Source organism: Periplaneta americana, chromosome 7, assembly GCF_040183065.1.
Source record: "Periplaneta americana isolate PAMFEO1 chromosome 7, P.americana_PAMFEO1_priV1, whole genome shotgun sequence".
Lineage (NCBI taxonomy): Eukaryota > Metazoa > Arthropoda > Insecta > Blattodea > Blattidae > Periplaneta > Periplaneta americana.
Window position 1 is genome coordinate 142,231,895 of NC_091123.1, and position 17,524 is coordinate 142,249,418.

At 35.2% G+C, this 17,524-nt stretch overlaps 1 protein-coding gene across 1 annotated transcript in view; it reads left to right on the top strand.

The window, feature by feature from the left end:
- Window positions 1-17,524, top strand: part of LOC138703497 (uncharacterized) — a 228,257-nt gene that overhangs the window by 160,714 nt on the left and 50,019 nt on the right. The window contains exon 2 of the mRNA XM_069831398.1: window positions 3,731-3,881. Coding sequence (XP_069687499.1) covers window positions 3,731-3,881 — 151 coding nt within the window. The remainder of the gene's footprint in view (window positions 1-3,730; window positions 3,882-17,524) is intronic.

Below are 17,524 nucleotides of genomic sequence, written 5' to 3' on the forward strand. Positions count from 1 at the left end.
GAGTCCTCTAATGCTTTCATCTTGAAGGAGACTTGTCATACATTTCGGTTGTTCTAAGACGGTTGCTTCTGCTCCAACATCCAATTTTTTCTGAGACTGTTCTGGAACTATTACTTGAGCACAAAGCAAGTAATGATCATTGCTGCATTCTGCACTTCTTAATACTCTTACATCCTTCATAATACGTTTTCTACGCCTCATAATAAGATGATCAATTATGGTATTTCAAATTTCTTGTAGGCTGTATCCACGTAAATTTATGCTGGAATTACGGATTCATCAATTGGCATTTCTACATTTCACATACAGCTATAAGTCTTTTACCATTATAATTTTCTACTTCCTCACCAAAGGATCTTACTGTATGATCTCGAAATCTCCTTCCAACCCTACTATTCAAATCTCTCAAGACAAAAAGCTCTTGGTTATCTCTACAAGTTTCCATTAGCTCATTCAGTTGTTCAAAATATTCATCTTTAATATGTGATGCTGCATTATCAGTAGGAGCATAAGTGCCTATAATCTACATATCAACCAGTGCTGCTCATTGGCGTGATTACTACCGCGGAGGAATCGGAGATTACGAATAAAGCTTTCAACCGGTGATCTCCGGTACTACCGTAGGTAGAACAGGGGATATACTGAGGGATGCGGTGGTTCGGAACGAAGCGACAGTTAGCTCAAGGACGACCGACGCGTACGGACTGACGGTAGTTGTGAGTGGAATAAAATGGCACCAAATCGGATATCCGTCGCATAGAAGATAATAATAAAGTCGTACGCTGTAAACTTTGTGGGCGAATTTACTCTAAGGTGGTGGAACTTCGGATTTCGTCCCTCCTCTGGCAAACTAGCGAAAGTGACAAATAAGCGACCCTGTACTTAAGGTCTATATTGTGCTATTTAATATTACAATATAGACCTTAAGTACAGGGTCGCTAATTTGTCACTTTCGCTAGTTTGCCAGAGGAGGGACGATTTGTTAGATCATTTGAAGCGATCGCACAATCGCGAACTTGATGAAAGCGCCGACATAAACAATTACGCAAAACATTTTATATTATTTTTTTAATTGTTTTAGTGCTATTGTTCCCAAAGGCTCACAGTATAGAAAAAAAGTCTTCAAATTTCTCTAAAACGTAACCTTCGAAGCAATTAAAAAATATGAAATATTTAAAAGACAACTTGAGTTATATTTCTCTGTTCAGATAACCTGAGTTATATTTTACTGTTATAATAATAATAATAATAATAATAATAATAATAATAATAATAATAATATAATTACAGTTATCCTTAAGTTGATATCCGCTTGTATTTTTATTACAGGGAAAGAGTGGCGCGTTTTAGAAGAGGCACTTCAAATAATCCTTTAACGCAATGATCACAATCCTGTCCCATGAAGAATCTGAATAAATTATTTTGGGCAGTAAACTTTAACTCATTGATAGCACATGTTTCTTTTGTTCTATTCTGAAATTCTCTTAATATATTTTACGTTAAACTAAACCGATTAGAATAATAATTGACAAAAACTGATTGCGAATAAACGAGTGTTTCCAGGAGAGCTACAGTATAAAATAATGTTTCCATTAGCTTCTGAAAAGCTTTACTTCTGCGTTAGTTTTCCAGTTAGATATGTTACTAATTTGATCAATGACATAAAACTAATACGTATTTTCACAGATTCTATGAATTTAAAAACTAGAAAAAAATTTGTCAGCTAACGTAGCACTTCAAGCAAAACAAGAAAAAAAAAAGAGCCGAAGAAAGAAAGAGAGACAAATAAACATAGAAGGGAGAATAAACAACAAAAAATTATACAATTATTTTAAAAGATACGCTGACGTTAGCGGACTGGAATCACTACCTGATCCGATTGAAGGAATGTCAGCGGAAAGTGTATGTCTGCGCCACAGCACTTGTACAACCTGCGGTGCATCAATCGGAGGTAACCGGAGGACTCTGAATGAAAGCGTGCAAACAACTGCTCCGGAGAAAAACCTAATCATAAGCAGCGCTAATATCAACTCCGAACATGTGTAAGATGACTTTTATCATTCGCTCATTTATTTCTTCCCAACTTTTAATACAACTTTTCCATTTCTTTTTTATCAGAATGGAGACTCCTGTCTTTGCCCTCGTTGCTTTATCTATACCACTCCATATACGAACATATCCACCACGAATCTCATATCCAGATCCTTTCTTTTTCGTTTCTGTGAGAACAACTAGATCAAAATTTCTATTGCTAATTTCCTTTAACACTTCATCTTACTTCCCAATTAAACTCTGAGTGTTCCACGTTCCAAACTTCATAGACCATTTTCATAGCAATTTTCGTTGCCTAAATTTCCGTCCGGCTTCATTATTATTATTCTGGGGAAACGTAGCGAGAGTTATTTTACATTAAAGGGGTTCCAATCCTTTGCCTAACCCCCTGCTTGGAGGACCAGACCAGAGCTTCTTCTGCCGGTTTTGAGGTTCTTGTTTGGCCTTCACGGCTATCGTAGCGGCCTGGAGCACACGAAGTCTCCACCGTACTTCACCCCAACAAGCAATCCTTTGCGACGTGGACGACAGAGGTTGGATTCCGTGAAGTTTCAATAAATTCTCCTTCCATCATAAAAACAGTATTAGTCAATTTTTCCAACCAAAAAATATTTTATGCTCGACCATGCCGAAATGTAGTAATTATACACCTGGTAGTAGTCCTTTAATGCACCTCATTAAAGTACACCTATTCATTAGGCCTACAGTTCAGTTGTTCATCCAATGAGAAATCACCATTGTAGCATTATAAAACCGCAAGTATCGATTATTCTCGGATATGCAATCGAAAGACAACTAGCGAAACGTCACGGAGGCTGGAAATCCAATACTGTCGCAGAAGGTTATGTTCTGTTACTATAATAATTAGCGTTAATTGTAAATAATATTCAAATAAATTCCATTTGTCATCTCGTTTTTCAATTCTAAATCAATTTCCAGGTTATATCAGACTAATGTTCATCTTTTTCTCTATCAAGGTCAATGACATTCGGCCTCGGAAAAAATCAATACTTTCGCGTCTGCGCACAATTTAGAAGGTCAGTTCCGCTCCTAACTTAGATAACAATAACATGAATACTTGCGCTCGTTTCATAAACAAACAATACTCGCGTCTTAATTACTACCATTATAGGCTCGTTGCATAATGCACTATATCACCACGGAAACGGCAACAAATAGATATAACAATAGTGTTATATGAAATATATCACCACGGAAATGGAAACAAATTAATGTGACATGATTTGTGAAGTATCTGATTTTATTTATTGTATCATGAATCACAAAAGAAGTGCATATGAGGACTACGCGTAAGTGAATTCGTTGTATACTGAATGACAGTGTGTCAATAGACAATATGTGAAATGTCTTGTAGACCAAACCCTGTATGTGAAGAGTCGTGTAATCAAGTGGTTCTCAACCGGGGGGGGGGGATTTTTGAAGGTTTTAGAAGGGAATGTGTGTACTGAATGATGACTTCTGCCACATTCGCTGAATATTGACTCTTGTGGACTCAGTTTTTTACCACTCTTTTCACTTTTATTCTTCCATTTACTATGACAATCTTTACTATTTTCATTATCATCGACACACACCGATTGAAAATGACTGCTCTAGATTAATATTTCCCAGACCTTGTTATTTCTTTGTTCTTGTAACTATCGCCATTTTGTCATAGGTTCAACCACCCCCACGTGAGATCTCGTCTCGAAAGGGTGATGGGGAGTAACGTCGTCCGACTGACTGACAGAGACTACATGCTGAAACTGCAGGGAAGAATAAATGAAGATATCGTATCGATGCAACAACGCAGGATAAGACAGAGAGAGGTGAGTCAATCATACTGTATACACTAACAGCCCATTGTAAAGCTGATATGTTATGTTTGTATCATGTGAAAGAATCCTGCGCCTGTATTTCAGAATTGCTTAATGTTTCTAGTACAAACCTGATAGTGAAGCAATAAACTAGATTGGCTTTTATCTATACTAATAATAAATCTGTAGCCGAAATTTTTCTGGTAATTTTCGATTTTCCAAAAATAATTGGTCCTAACATATATAATTAACCACCCTGAAACCGAAAATCGCTTTTTTGAAATTTTTGTTTGTATGTCTGTCTGTCTGTCTGTCTGTATGTTTGTTACCTTTTCACGCGATAATGGCTGAACGGATTTCGATTAAAATTGGACTATAAATTAAGTTCGTTGTAACTTAGATTTTAGGTTATATGGCATTCAAAATACATTATTTAAAAGGGGGGTTATAAGGGGGCCTGAATTAAATAAATCGAAATATCTCGCTTATTATTGATTTTTGTGAAAAACGTTACATGACAAAAGTTTCTTTAAAAATAATTTTCGATAAGTTTTATTCCTTGAATAATTTTGATAGGACTGATATTTAATGAGATAAATGGGTTTTAAAATTAAAATAACTGCCATCTAAGGCCGTGTAATGAATTAAAAAACAAATGACTTCGTCTATAAGGGGCCTTGGACAGCAACAATCGAAAGCTATGAAAGATAGCCTACAGAGAATGTTTCTGTGTTTGTATGAAGTAATATCGGAAGCTAAATTAACCGATTTGTATAATTAATTATTATTTCACCATTGGAAAGTGTAGTTTCTCTAGATGGACATAATGCTATAATGTTATTACAGTAACTTCTGATATAATATAATATAATATAATATAATATAATATAATATAATATAATATAATATAATATGTAATATTATATACTATAATTTAAGTTATTTGAAAGGTTCAGGACCATAGTGGGCCAAGCGCCATTTACTGAATACGCAGAAAACAAGGGTTAAAATTAAGTTATTACATAATTCAATGGAAACCTATAACAAGTAAAATAAAATATACACATTAAATCTAAATGATGTCAATCTTCATTAAACTATGGTTTCATGTAATAAAATTAAGAAACATGTTAAAGGAATTGTCATTGCACCAAATGAGTGTCTCTGGACCAAAATGATCGCATTTTAATGATTTGGATGCAATTTAAATTAAGTAACATATTAAACGATTTATCCTTCTATCAAATACGAATGTTCCCTGGATCAAATGTCCTATTTTAATTATGTAATTACTTTATATTTATTTCTAAAGGTGCAGCGGAGCGCATGGGTACGGCTAGTTCTATAATAAATGCGGTTCAGTTTCCAAGACAACTGCTGTTTATAAATCCAAAACATATTTCCTAGTTTAGCCGCCAGATATTTTTTGAAGTTGAAAGTATAGAGCAGGGGTTCCCAACAGGTCTGTCGCGCAGTCCCTTGGAGTGTGTCGCGAAATTTTGGAATTGAAAAATAAATTAATTATATACCATCCAGAAATATAACGGAACAAACAACACGGGCGCTAGAAAAAAGGCGAGGGGTGATAAAATGAGAACCCAAGAGTCGGGAAGTGATAGGGAAGGAAATAATGTAAAGAATAAGGGTGCAAGTGTAAGTGGAAATCTAGTATGTGAAAGTGAAAGCGTGGGGGGAAAAATAAAAGAGGAATAGAAGAAGAAATAAATAGAAAGACAAAGACAGAAATAAGGCAGAGACGAACAGTAATGAAAGGTCAGAACTTGCGACAGTTGAGGATTTAGCAGTGATATTTGATATGTGTAAAAAAAAAATTGGGGTTGTGATCAAAAAGTGCAAGTAAAGTGAAAGTGGAAAAGATCGAGAAGTATAGGGGAGAGAGAAAGTGTATAAGCAGATGTGCAGAATAAAATATAAGTATTTATAGAAAGTGAGAATAGTGACAATGGATTAGGTGTAAGCAGAATATTGAGAAAGTGGAAGTGAGCGCAAATAGGAATGAGTGAAAATAGTGAGAAAGGGTTCAGAGAAGTGAACAAGTGACAGCATAAAATTAGTACTAACATTTGAACGTTGGAACAGTAAATGAATATAAGGTCAAAGAACAAATATGACAAATAATTCAATATGATAATTTATAGAGAAAAATTGAAATTGAGATTTTAGTGAATAGTAGTTAGAGGAAAAGGGGGTGTGAAAGGAGTAGGCCTATACAATATTAGATATATTAGGATTAATGAACAAATACAGAATATCAATTGAAATGTAGGGGAGATTGACCAAGGAACAAAAAAGGTACATAGTGTAATTGGGAGTATTTGTGTAGACGTGTACTGCAAATAAAGTGTTATTGTAATAATATGTTAATGGTGGCACCGGATACAGAAATGTGAGGTACACCATTACATGTAAAAAAGTGCTGTGAAGAAATATATATCATATCATATATCATATCATATCATATCATATCATATCATATCATATCATATCATATCATATCATATCATATCATATCATATCATATCATCCAGAAACTCTCTTTACAACTCATTTTTTTATTTACAACGAAGTCTTTGATATGGTAGATTTTATTTTGAGACAGACTACCAATGAAATGTGAAGACCTGCAACAATATTCAGTTCAATTTTTCTGCCTGGCGATAATTCGAATGAAAGTTAGCACCTGCAACAATGCTTAGTAATTCGTTTACTCTTCCCACTTAGTAATAAACAGAGTAACTTAATGGGTATCACTATAAACTGTGTGCGACAATACATTTCCACGAAGTGAACAATGATTCCGTGTGCTCTCTGTGTGGGGAAAAATTGTGAACGCTACCATATACAGCGTTGCAAAAAAGAGAACCAAAACAGTGACAGAATACAGTAAGAACCGTAACAATTCAAAACCAATGCACTTTCGTGCGCAGTCATACTATCATCATCATCATCATCATCGTTGTCGTCGTCCTTGCAGGTATTAGGCCTAGTGGCCTGTTACGGTCTCCGTCCATCTTTTCAGGGGGCGTCCCAAAGATCGTCTTCCATGTAGTATACAGCGGAGAATTTGTCTTGGGAGTCTGGAACGGTCCATTCTATTAACAGGGTTAAGCCATTTTTGTCTATAGTGGTTGAGATGTTCATAAATAGGTGTAATTTTCAATTCTTTTGTAATTAGTTCATTCCTTTTGTGGTCAAGCAAGCTGTAGCCGGCAGTCCTTAGAAATCTCATTTCCGCAGTTGTTAGGCGTTGAACATCTGAGTTTCGGACAGTCCAGGCCTCACTACCATATATGAGGGCAGGTCTTGCTAGAACTTTATATGCTTTTAACCTGGTATGGTTTTGGGTTTTCGTGATTGTGAAAACCTGGTTGATGGTTCTTAAGGCTCCATTAAAATGTTGAATATTTTCAGATATATCAGTAACAGGTAAATATGTAAAATTATAACCTAAATATTGAAATGAGTTTACCTGTTCTAACGTATGGGTTCCAATGCAAATTTTACTCCTATCTGGCTGTTTACCTTAGAACGCCATAATTTTTGTACTCATACTATTATTATTTAATAAACAGAGTTTAGAATCATCAGAACATATTGGTCAGTTTCAGTATATAAGTACGTGTGAGCGGGTGATAAAGCACTTTTGATCAAATAGTCGCACTATTTAGATTTTATCATGGACAAATTTTGAATTCGTAAAAGACAATCTGAATCTTGTTCTGGGTTAGATCACAGCAATTCAAAACCAAATATGAGCGAAAATTCCTTCAGAGTTCACAAAAATGTACGTGTTTCGTAAATATAGCAATGAATACTTGCAATATGGTTTTACGTAGCGTGGAGATGAATATAAACAAAATCCCTAGTGTCTTATATGCGGAAATGTTTTGTCAAATCAGTCGATGGCGTCTAATAAACTAAAGAGACATTTAGAACTGCCGTTTTCAAAGTCATTGTGACTGGTTGTTATATTATATTAGTATTATTACTAATAAGAAACAAATAAGTGTGTCGCGATATCGTGGACGTTCGGTAAAGTGTGTCGTCAGTCAAAAAGTTTGGGAACTACTGATATAGAGTATAGACTGTAGAGTAATGGGTTTATTTTTTATTTTAGTGGGTTATTTTACGACGCTTTATCAACATCTTAGGTTCTTTAGTGTCGGAATAAGATGAAGGTGATAATGCCGGTGAAATGAGTCCGCGGTCCAACACCGAAAGTTACCCAGCATTTGCTCATATTGGATTGAGGGGAAAAAGCCTCAGACGCTAAATAACCTAACATGTTGATAAAGCGTCGTAAAATAGCCTACTAAAATAAAAAAAAATCAAAACTAGAATTTCCTAAAGAGCCACAGTTATTTATAGATGTAGTAACGGAATTACGTAAGTGAAAACTAGAATTTTCTAAAGAATTTTGTCAGAACTAGAATTACCTAGAAACTTCGGGTTTTGACGGATTTCGCGTTCTGACTGTAACATATGCATTGTAGTTAGGCCTACATATTCTTCATCTCAGAAAAATGTAATTTTCAATTATTAACATAAACATTTGAGATATTTCATGACATTTGCTCATTATTAATCCTTATGATTTTTTACATTTTTTGCTGTATATAGTTCTATTTTTAATTTTCCTGTCAGAGATGCAATGTTATTTGTAAATAATCGTCATTTTCGGCAATGATTGCCGTAACATAGATTATGTTTTTTCTTCATTTTATAACTCGCAATATTTTCTCCAAACGTTCCAATTCAGTGCTGACTAATTATAGGTAATCTTAGTTCTATATAGACATATAGCTCAGCAGATCGGATACTCGTGCATCCAAGCAGGGCGTGCTAATTAAAAGTAACGAGGAAAGGAATTTGAATTCGAAGTGATTAATTTTCTTTGATAAGCTACGGAGTACGTCTACATAGATTACAAAGGAAGAGATGATATGAAAAAAGGGATGTAGCACATTGAGATTTGCTTCAGTATTAAAATAAAACGGGAAAACTGAAAAGGTCATATCCTAGAATAAAAAGTGGAAGGTTACAGGACAAACAAAGATGATAGGATGCAATTTCTTGTGCGACCAAGAATAAGATTAAACTGAACACAAAATTCAACCTTGCAAAATACAATTGAAGAGTCCACTGCAAGAATGATGGATGTCACTTTCTTGTCGAAAATGAACCAAGACTGTCAGTGCATAGCTTAAGACATATAGAATGTACATAGAGAGTTATATGGCATTAACACTGATAGTCATTGTCCAGTAATGAACGGAAAATCATAGTTAAGCTTTGAGCGCTAAGCATTTCAAACTTTCAATTGCTTTTCCTGCAAAATGTATTCCAAATGGCATCCATCATTCTTGTAGTGGACTCTTCAATTAGAAGTACGGTTGTGTATTTTAATTTAAAAAAACCGTTATGTAACTTTTTTTTACCTTTATAAAAGTGATGTAAAAGTTATAACCAAATTAATAATGCGTTTGAATATACAAAAACACTCCCAGAAATAATATACACTTATGAAAAAAAAAAATATTTGATTAACAATATTTTCACCGTTACAATATACACATATACTTACTTACTTATTGGCTTTTAAGGAACCCGGAGGTTCATTGACGCCCTCACATAAGCCCGCCATTGAGCAAGATTAATCCAGTCTCTACCATCATATCCCACCTCCCTCAAATTCATTTTAATATTATCTTCCCATCTACGTCTCGGACTCCCCAAAGGTCTTTTTCCCGCCAACCTCCCAACTAACACTCTATATGCATTTCTGGATTCGCCCATACGTGCTACATGTTCTGCCCACCTCAAGCGTCTGGATTTTATGTTCCTAATTATGTCAGGTGAAGAATACAATGCGTGCTGCTCTGCGTTGTGTAACTTTCTCCATTCTCCTGTAACTTCATCCCTCTTAGCCCCAAATATTTTCCTAAGAACCTTATTCTCAAACACCCTTAATCTCTGTTCCTCTCTCAAAGTGAGAGTCCAAGCTTCACAACCATATAGAACAACCGGTAATATAACTGTTTTATAAATTCTAACTTTCACATTTTTTGACAGCAGACTAGATGACAAAAGCTTCTCAACCGAATAATAACAGGCATTTCCCATATTTATTCTGAGTTTAATTTCCTCCTGAGTGTCATTTATATTTGTTACTATTGCTCCAAGATATTTGAATTTTTCCACCTTTTCGAAAGATAAATCTCCAATTTTTATATTTCCATTTCGTACAATAACAATATACACATATATAAAAACTAAACATAAACATTTACATAGAGATAATAAATTTTACAGGAGAAAATTGTGTACCTTATGTAACTACAATAACTTCTTACAATTGTAGCATTTTAAAGTGCTCTATAAAATTAACGAGCTGTTAACTCCATGTGTTTTTCAATTTAGCTTCATTGCTATACTCGGCTAAACCACAATTTTTGGTTGATATATGTTATATTATATTATTTGCTATAAATTGTACGCTTCCTCTTCTAGGAAGGCTTGGAATGAAATCGTTTGGAAGTGTGGCTACACTGTCTCCTTGATGTCGTTGCCAGATTTTCGTTAGCAGACTACATTTTCCCGCGAGGACCAATGAAAAGCTCCGTTCTCCTTCCATCCCCCACACTCAACGTGTCATCACTGCACAGGCTACCCTTCCAACCCGCACTTTCCTTTCGCCCTCCCAACTACTTCCTGTTTAGTCGGTTCATAACCTGGCTTTTAGTATAGAATATGCAATAAATAAAGCATTACATTCTCAGAATTTAAATCTAAAAACATTAGGAAATTCTAGTAGTAGCTTTTTGTCATCTTCTGTTGACTTTAAAAGCGCCTATTCATACGTACTTCTACCACGTGGATTATCTCCATTTAGTAATTACTCTTATTGTGTAGCAGAAGATAAAAATCGTCGCTTCGTTTCTGGAGTTCTGTATCAACAATACATCGCTCTGTCAACAAAGACCTATCAGCGGGAGATTGCCATGCCAGCTGACAGCATTAATGAGCTCGAGCAAATCCTACATGAAATGAAAGAAAATTAATCAGTTACATCTGCGGCAAATTACGATGACAAATTACAATTAAAGTTACTTCATTAATCATATTTTTATATATCTACAGAGTTTTTGTAAATATGTGATAATGTTTTATGCCTTCAAAATAATATATAATTAAACAAACAGTCATCCGTTTTCCCTTTTAATGTATTGATATCCCGCTAGGTAATTTGAATTGCAATAAAAAAATCCTGTACGAACACATTTCATTACCTTCCTGATGCCTTCATTTTAAACTGCGCATTTAAATCTATGAATAACTGATGTACTGTACCCTTATACTCCCATTTTTCTCCAATATCTATCGAATACAAAAAAAAATCTGATAAATAGTCGATCTATTATGCCTAAAGCCGCACTGATGTTCCACAATAATTTCATCTAAAGGAATTAATCTTCCCAAAAGAATATTCGACAAAATTTTGAACGACTTCAATAAAAGTGATATTCCTCGAAAGTTACTACAATTAGTCTTTTCTCCCTTTTTAAGATAGGTACAATATGAACTCCTTCCATTGTTCTGGTACAATTTCCTTTTCCCAAATAGCAAGTACAAACTTATAAATTTCGCTAGATAATGCGCTTTCACCTCTTGCATTAACTGTGCTGGAATTTGATCAATACCTGGAGAATGTCTGTGATTAAACGATGTAAACACGATAACAGCTTTGGTCACCGCTGACATAAGCCATCTACACCAGCAAACCACGTTCTTTATGTTGATTTGTATATGCAAACATCTCCAAAAAACACGTTACTTAATGAGAGGCCGAGTTAAATACATTTTCAGGTACAAAACTTTTCCGTGGGCCAAGTTGATTACATAATAATCCGCAGCACGAAATGCGAATATACTCTAATTAATTAACGAAAAATTATAGACACAAAATTGATATATTTTTGAAAACTAGAAAGTTCAAGCTTTCAGATTACATAAAAATAGATGTTTAAGAACAATTAAATATTAAGGGTAGATGCGTACATTAGTACGGCAGGCTACGTTATTGGTAATGTAAAGGAGTAAGTAGGCTGTGCCTATTTTACTTGCTGTGTAGAACGTACAGGGACATCATTTTATTTTTACTTCAATTTTTATTGTACCTGAGGTTTTTAATGTACTTCACTCCCACCCCTTCTCCTAATGAAATTCAACCGTCCTCCACACAGATCCAAGACCGCATATACGGTTATAGTAGCCTTACGGTCATAGTAAACAGTACGTCCCCTAAAATATGTTCGCGTTTTCCAGTGACGAAAGAGCTTTCAATATTGAATCATTTTCGCACAGGTCTGTCGTCCATTTGCCTACGTCGTATCCCGGTTTCCCCTATCAGCTTTTATTCGACAGCTAGCGGCTGGGCTGTCTTAGCTCTTTTCTAAGAACATTAATTTCTGTTAGGAATTGGACGTCTACGTAGTATTATACAACTGTTTAAGATAACTTAAATAAAAGGGCCTCGTTAAGTAATTAACTTCCACGTGATTTCCTCCCTTTCTACGATCCTGCGACATAACCACTTGGATGGACAGTCAGTAGATAGTATGTCTGAGTAATTTTATCTTTCGGATCGGGCAGAAGTGAAGATTGAATTTACAGTACGTAAGGTACTCTGTTATAGAGTAGGTACAGAATTATTTCAACATGAGTTACTAGTACGAAGAACGAAACTGGTAATTGGGATTAGGTACAATAGTCTATAGTGCGATAATATGCACATTAGAACTGAAGCCTGTATCGAAATGAACGACCACCATTTTAAAAAACGTGTTTAAATATCCATATTACGATTATTTTTCAATTTAACATCATTCTCTATATTGTACGCTAATGTGCTGTAGACAGTATAATATACACTGCATAATGAATACGTCCACATGGACGTGAGTAAAAACACTCATTGTTAATACTGTATTTTGATTAAACGAAACCTAATGAAAATGATCAAACTCAAAAGCGCAATATTTCCTAGTTTACGTAAATGGATGAACTACTTTTCTTCCCTCCTATACCTAGTAAAGTGATTTCTTTGTATATTACGCCAGTATCATCGAACTGCAGTCGTTGATCCAGAGGTATAGGCAAGTTAATATTAAAAATGTTAGTAAAAATAAAATGATGTCCCTGTATAATGAATATTTTGAGTCATTTTATAACAGAGTTTGATTTATTTTATTCCTATAACACTATCAAGGCAAATAAACGAATCTTGAAGTTTATGTCCTGTGACTTTCTGAAACCTAATTTCTTACATTCTGGGAACGAAATCGTGATCAGCTTGTGAAATACGACTGTTTCGCCTGGAGAAAGTTACGGACTGTTGAGTCAAAGAGACTCCACGAGGTTCCCCGGGGTGCACATGCAGTTGCCTTGTCACCAAAATCAATTCAGATAACCTGACACACTGCAACGACATCTAAACAAAACAAGCAAGCAGTCCTGTGGAACATCTGACGATTCCCAGAACCAGGGATAGGTCAACGACTTGACCTGACCTGACCCGACAAACTACGCAGAATTTATCATTATATTAAATGCAAGTAAACGGTTCTGACGTTTTCTTTACGATAGCCATCTATTTCTTATGACCCATATGTATATCTGCTTCAAGACGCTGTATTTCAACGTGCGAGCACCGCCACAGTCAAATGATGAAGCCCATCATTCAAGAAAGTCAGCCGCGGCTCGTACCACATAAAGTTCAGAGGATTGATTATTCATGTAACCCTGCGTGTGTAAGTGTCAAAAAAATTCAACCTCCAATAAATCGTCCCCAGTGGTCTTGTGATTACAAATTCCATTAGTTTCGAGGTTCATCGGATGAAACTCAGACGAAGGCGAAATGTACAGGGACATAATTTTATTTTTACTTCAATTTTTATTGTACCTGAATTTTTTAATGTACTTCACTCCCACCCCTTCTTCTAATGAAGTTCAACTGTCCTCCACACAGATCCAAGACCGCATATACAGTCATAGTAGCCTTACGGTCATAGTAAACAGTAGGCCTACGTTCCAAAAATATGTTCGCGTTTTCCAGTGACGAAAGAGCTTTCAATATTGAATCATTTTCGCACAGGTACTGTCGTCCATTTGCCTATGTCGCATCTCGGTTTCCCCCACCAGCTTTTATTCGTCAGCTAGTGGCTGGGCTGTCTTAGCTCTTTTCTGAGAACATTAATTTCTGTTGGGAATTGGACGTCTACGTAATATTATACAACTGTTTAAATAACTTAAATAAAAGGGCCTCGTTAAGTAATTAACTGCCACGTGATTTCCTCCCTTTCTACGACCCTGCGACATAACCACTTGGACTGACAGTAGATAGTATGTCTGAGTAATTTTATCTTTTCGGATCGAGCAGAAGTGAAGATTGAATTTACAGTGCGTAAGGTACTCTTTTATAGAGTAGGTACAGAATTATTTCAACATGAGTCTACTAGTACGAAGGACGTAACTGGTAATTGGGATTAGGTACAATAGTCTATAGTGCGATAATATGAACTGAAGCCTGTATCGAAATGAACGGTCACCATTTTAAAAATTGTGTTTAAATATCCATATCATGATTATTTTTCAATTTAACTTCTATATTATACGCTAATGTGCTGTAGGCAGTACAATATACACTGCATAATGAATACGTCCACATGGACAGCTCAGTTCGTGAGTAAAAACACTCATTGTTAATACTGTACTGTATTTTGATTAAACAAAAACCTAATGAAAATGATCAAACTCAAAAGCGCGATATTTCCTAGTTTACGTAAATGGATGAACTACTTTTCTTCCCTCCTATACCTAGTAATGTGATTTGTTTGTATATTACGCCAGTATCATCGAACTCCAGTCGTGGAAGGGGATAGCAAACGGCGTTGATCCAGAGGTATGGCCAAGTTAATATTAAAAATGTTAGTAAAAATAAAATGATGTCCCTTTATATGAAATTCCTTGCATGATCTCTTTTATTTTTGGAGATGTCCCATTTTATACAGGGTGAACCAGGCGGGACTAGACCAGTTACCACAAAAGGCACATAATGCAAGTTATATACAATTTAAATATGTTTTGTATAACTGTTAATCAACCATCCATTCTATAGTATTAATGAATTTCTTGACTCCACTGTAGATGTGTTCTAAATTTATAAGCTGCATTGCTCTGTATTATTACGAATATTTTATTAGTCAGCATCGTGATGCACTTGGGGAGCTACGATAGGTAGCGAAATCCGGTTACGCAAACCAGCTATAAGGGCTGGGGGACTCATCGTGCTAACCACACGATACCTCCATTCTGGTTGGATGATCGTCCACCTCTGCTTCGGCATGTGGCCGTGAGGCCAGCAGCCGGCTGATCGGTCTTGGCCCTTCATGGGCTGTAGCGCCACGAATTGTTGTATTGTATTTTATTAGTATTTTTTATTGGGTTATTTTTACGATGCTATATCAACATTTCGGGTTATTTAGCGTCTGAATGATATGAAGGTGATAATGCCGGTGAAATGAGTCCGGGGTCCAGCACCGAAAGTTACCCAGCATTTGCTCGTATTGGGTTGAGGGAAACCCCTGGAAAAAACCTCAACCAGGTAACTTGCTTCGACCGGGATTCGAACCCGGGCCACCTGGTTTCGCGGCCAGACGCGCTGACCGTTACTCCACAGGTGTGGAATTTATTAGTATTGCTTATTGTTATTATTATTATTATTATTATTAGTTGGTTATTTAATGACGCTATATCAATGCATGTCATTAAAGTACACCTATTCATTAAAGTTCAAGTTTTCGATTATTTTCGGATATGCAATCGGAAGACAAGTAGGGAAATGTCACGGAGGCTGGAAATCCAATACTGTCGCAGAAGGTTATGTTCGGTTACTATAATAATTAGAGTTAATTGTAAATAATATTCAAATAAATTCACTTTGTCAATGACATTATTGTTTCTCGGAAAAAATCAATACTTTCGCGTCTGCACACATCTCACAATTTACGAGCTATGCACAAGGTCACTTCCGCTCTTGAGTCAGATACGAATAAAATTAATACTTCGGAATTATTTAAAGTTAGAAATATGGTCGAGCATAAAACGTCGTAAGAAACTTGCCTATAATGGTAATTAAGACTCTCGTATAAACAAACATACTCGCGTCTTAATTACTATCATTATAGGCTCGTTGCATAATGTACTATTATATCGCTTGTAATTTAGTATATTTTAAGTCTATTGCAACAAACTGTTGCTCATGACATTAATAAACGATTGATTGTTTGATTGATTGATTGATTGTTATATAATAGCGACAAACTGGATTCCATATGTCAGAACACCGTCTTTCAACGAGATTGATCTTGCAAGATGAGATATGTCACTAATCTGTACAGATGAATAGTTGCTTGTTGATTGCCTGCTGATTTTGCACACCTTGGCAGGCTACTTTTCCGTGACTCACCGTGTATATGTAATGAAACAGTAAAAAGTTTTTATTTAACTCTGTCTCTACACAGACGCGAAATACGATCGTACACTTTCCACTAAAATGTTGCAAAAGTAAACTGTTTGTGGATACAAAGGAAAAGCTGGTCATTCCAGCGAAGGGCGCTCAAACACAACTGTAATTTGTAACGTTTTATTATCGTTCAGGAATACAAATGTAAGTTTATTTGAAGCGTTTCACCAATATAGTAGCATTTACAGAGTTGCAGAATACTTTCATCTATCAAAATGAAATCTTGCGTCTTGATTAAAAATCTGCCATGCCGAATAGCGAATTGTAAATAAAATTTCAATTTGTCACAAACTCTTCGAATTTCGATGCATCATCGTTGCAGGTTGTGTAGGAAGTTTGTCGCAATACGAAATCCTGCCGATCGCTCGTGTTTTTAATTTATATTCTTGATATATGTAATGGTCGTGTCCTGTTGAAAACAGTGCGCAGAAATTTCAGTATTATTATTATTATTATTATTATTATTATTATTTCTATTATTATTAATGGAAAAATAAATAAATAAAATACTATGAAGCAATTAAACTATGTAAGTTATTTGCTGCTCATTTCACAATGCTGAACCGATATTATATAATAAATAATAATTAAAAACTGTAAGCTAATTCATTTTAAAATTTTCGCATCGGTTTTAATAGGGTATTGAGGGAGTTACTATGATGGAGCACGATATTTCCACATTCAGTTAATCTCCAATATCTGATGATGGCATTGATATAATAATAATAATAATAATAATAATAATAATAATAATAATAATAATAAATATAGATGTAAAGATGATAATGTGTAACCTTGTCATTCCACAATTAATTACAACTCTATTACAAAACTTTCTTTCAAACTGAAATTTTAATATCCTTTTTATAAAATCTAAGAATTTGTTTGGATATGATCTGTTAATATTCCATTTATAATTCGCAAAAGTTAACTGTAATTCTTCTGTCGACCTGGTTGGCGAGTTGGTATAGCACTGGCCTTCTATGCCCAAGGTTGCGGGTTCGATCCTGGGCCAGGTGGATGGCATTTAAGTGTGCTTAAATGCGACAGG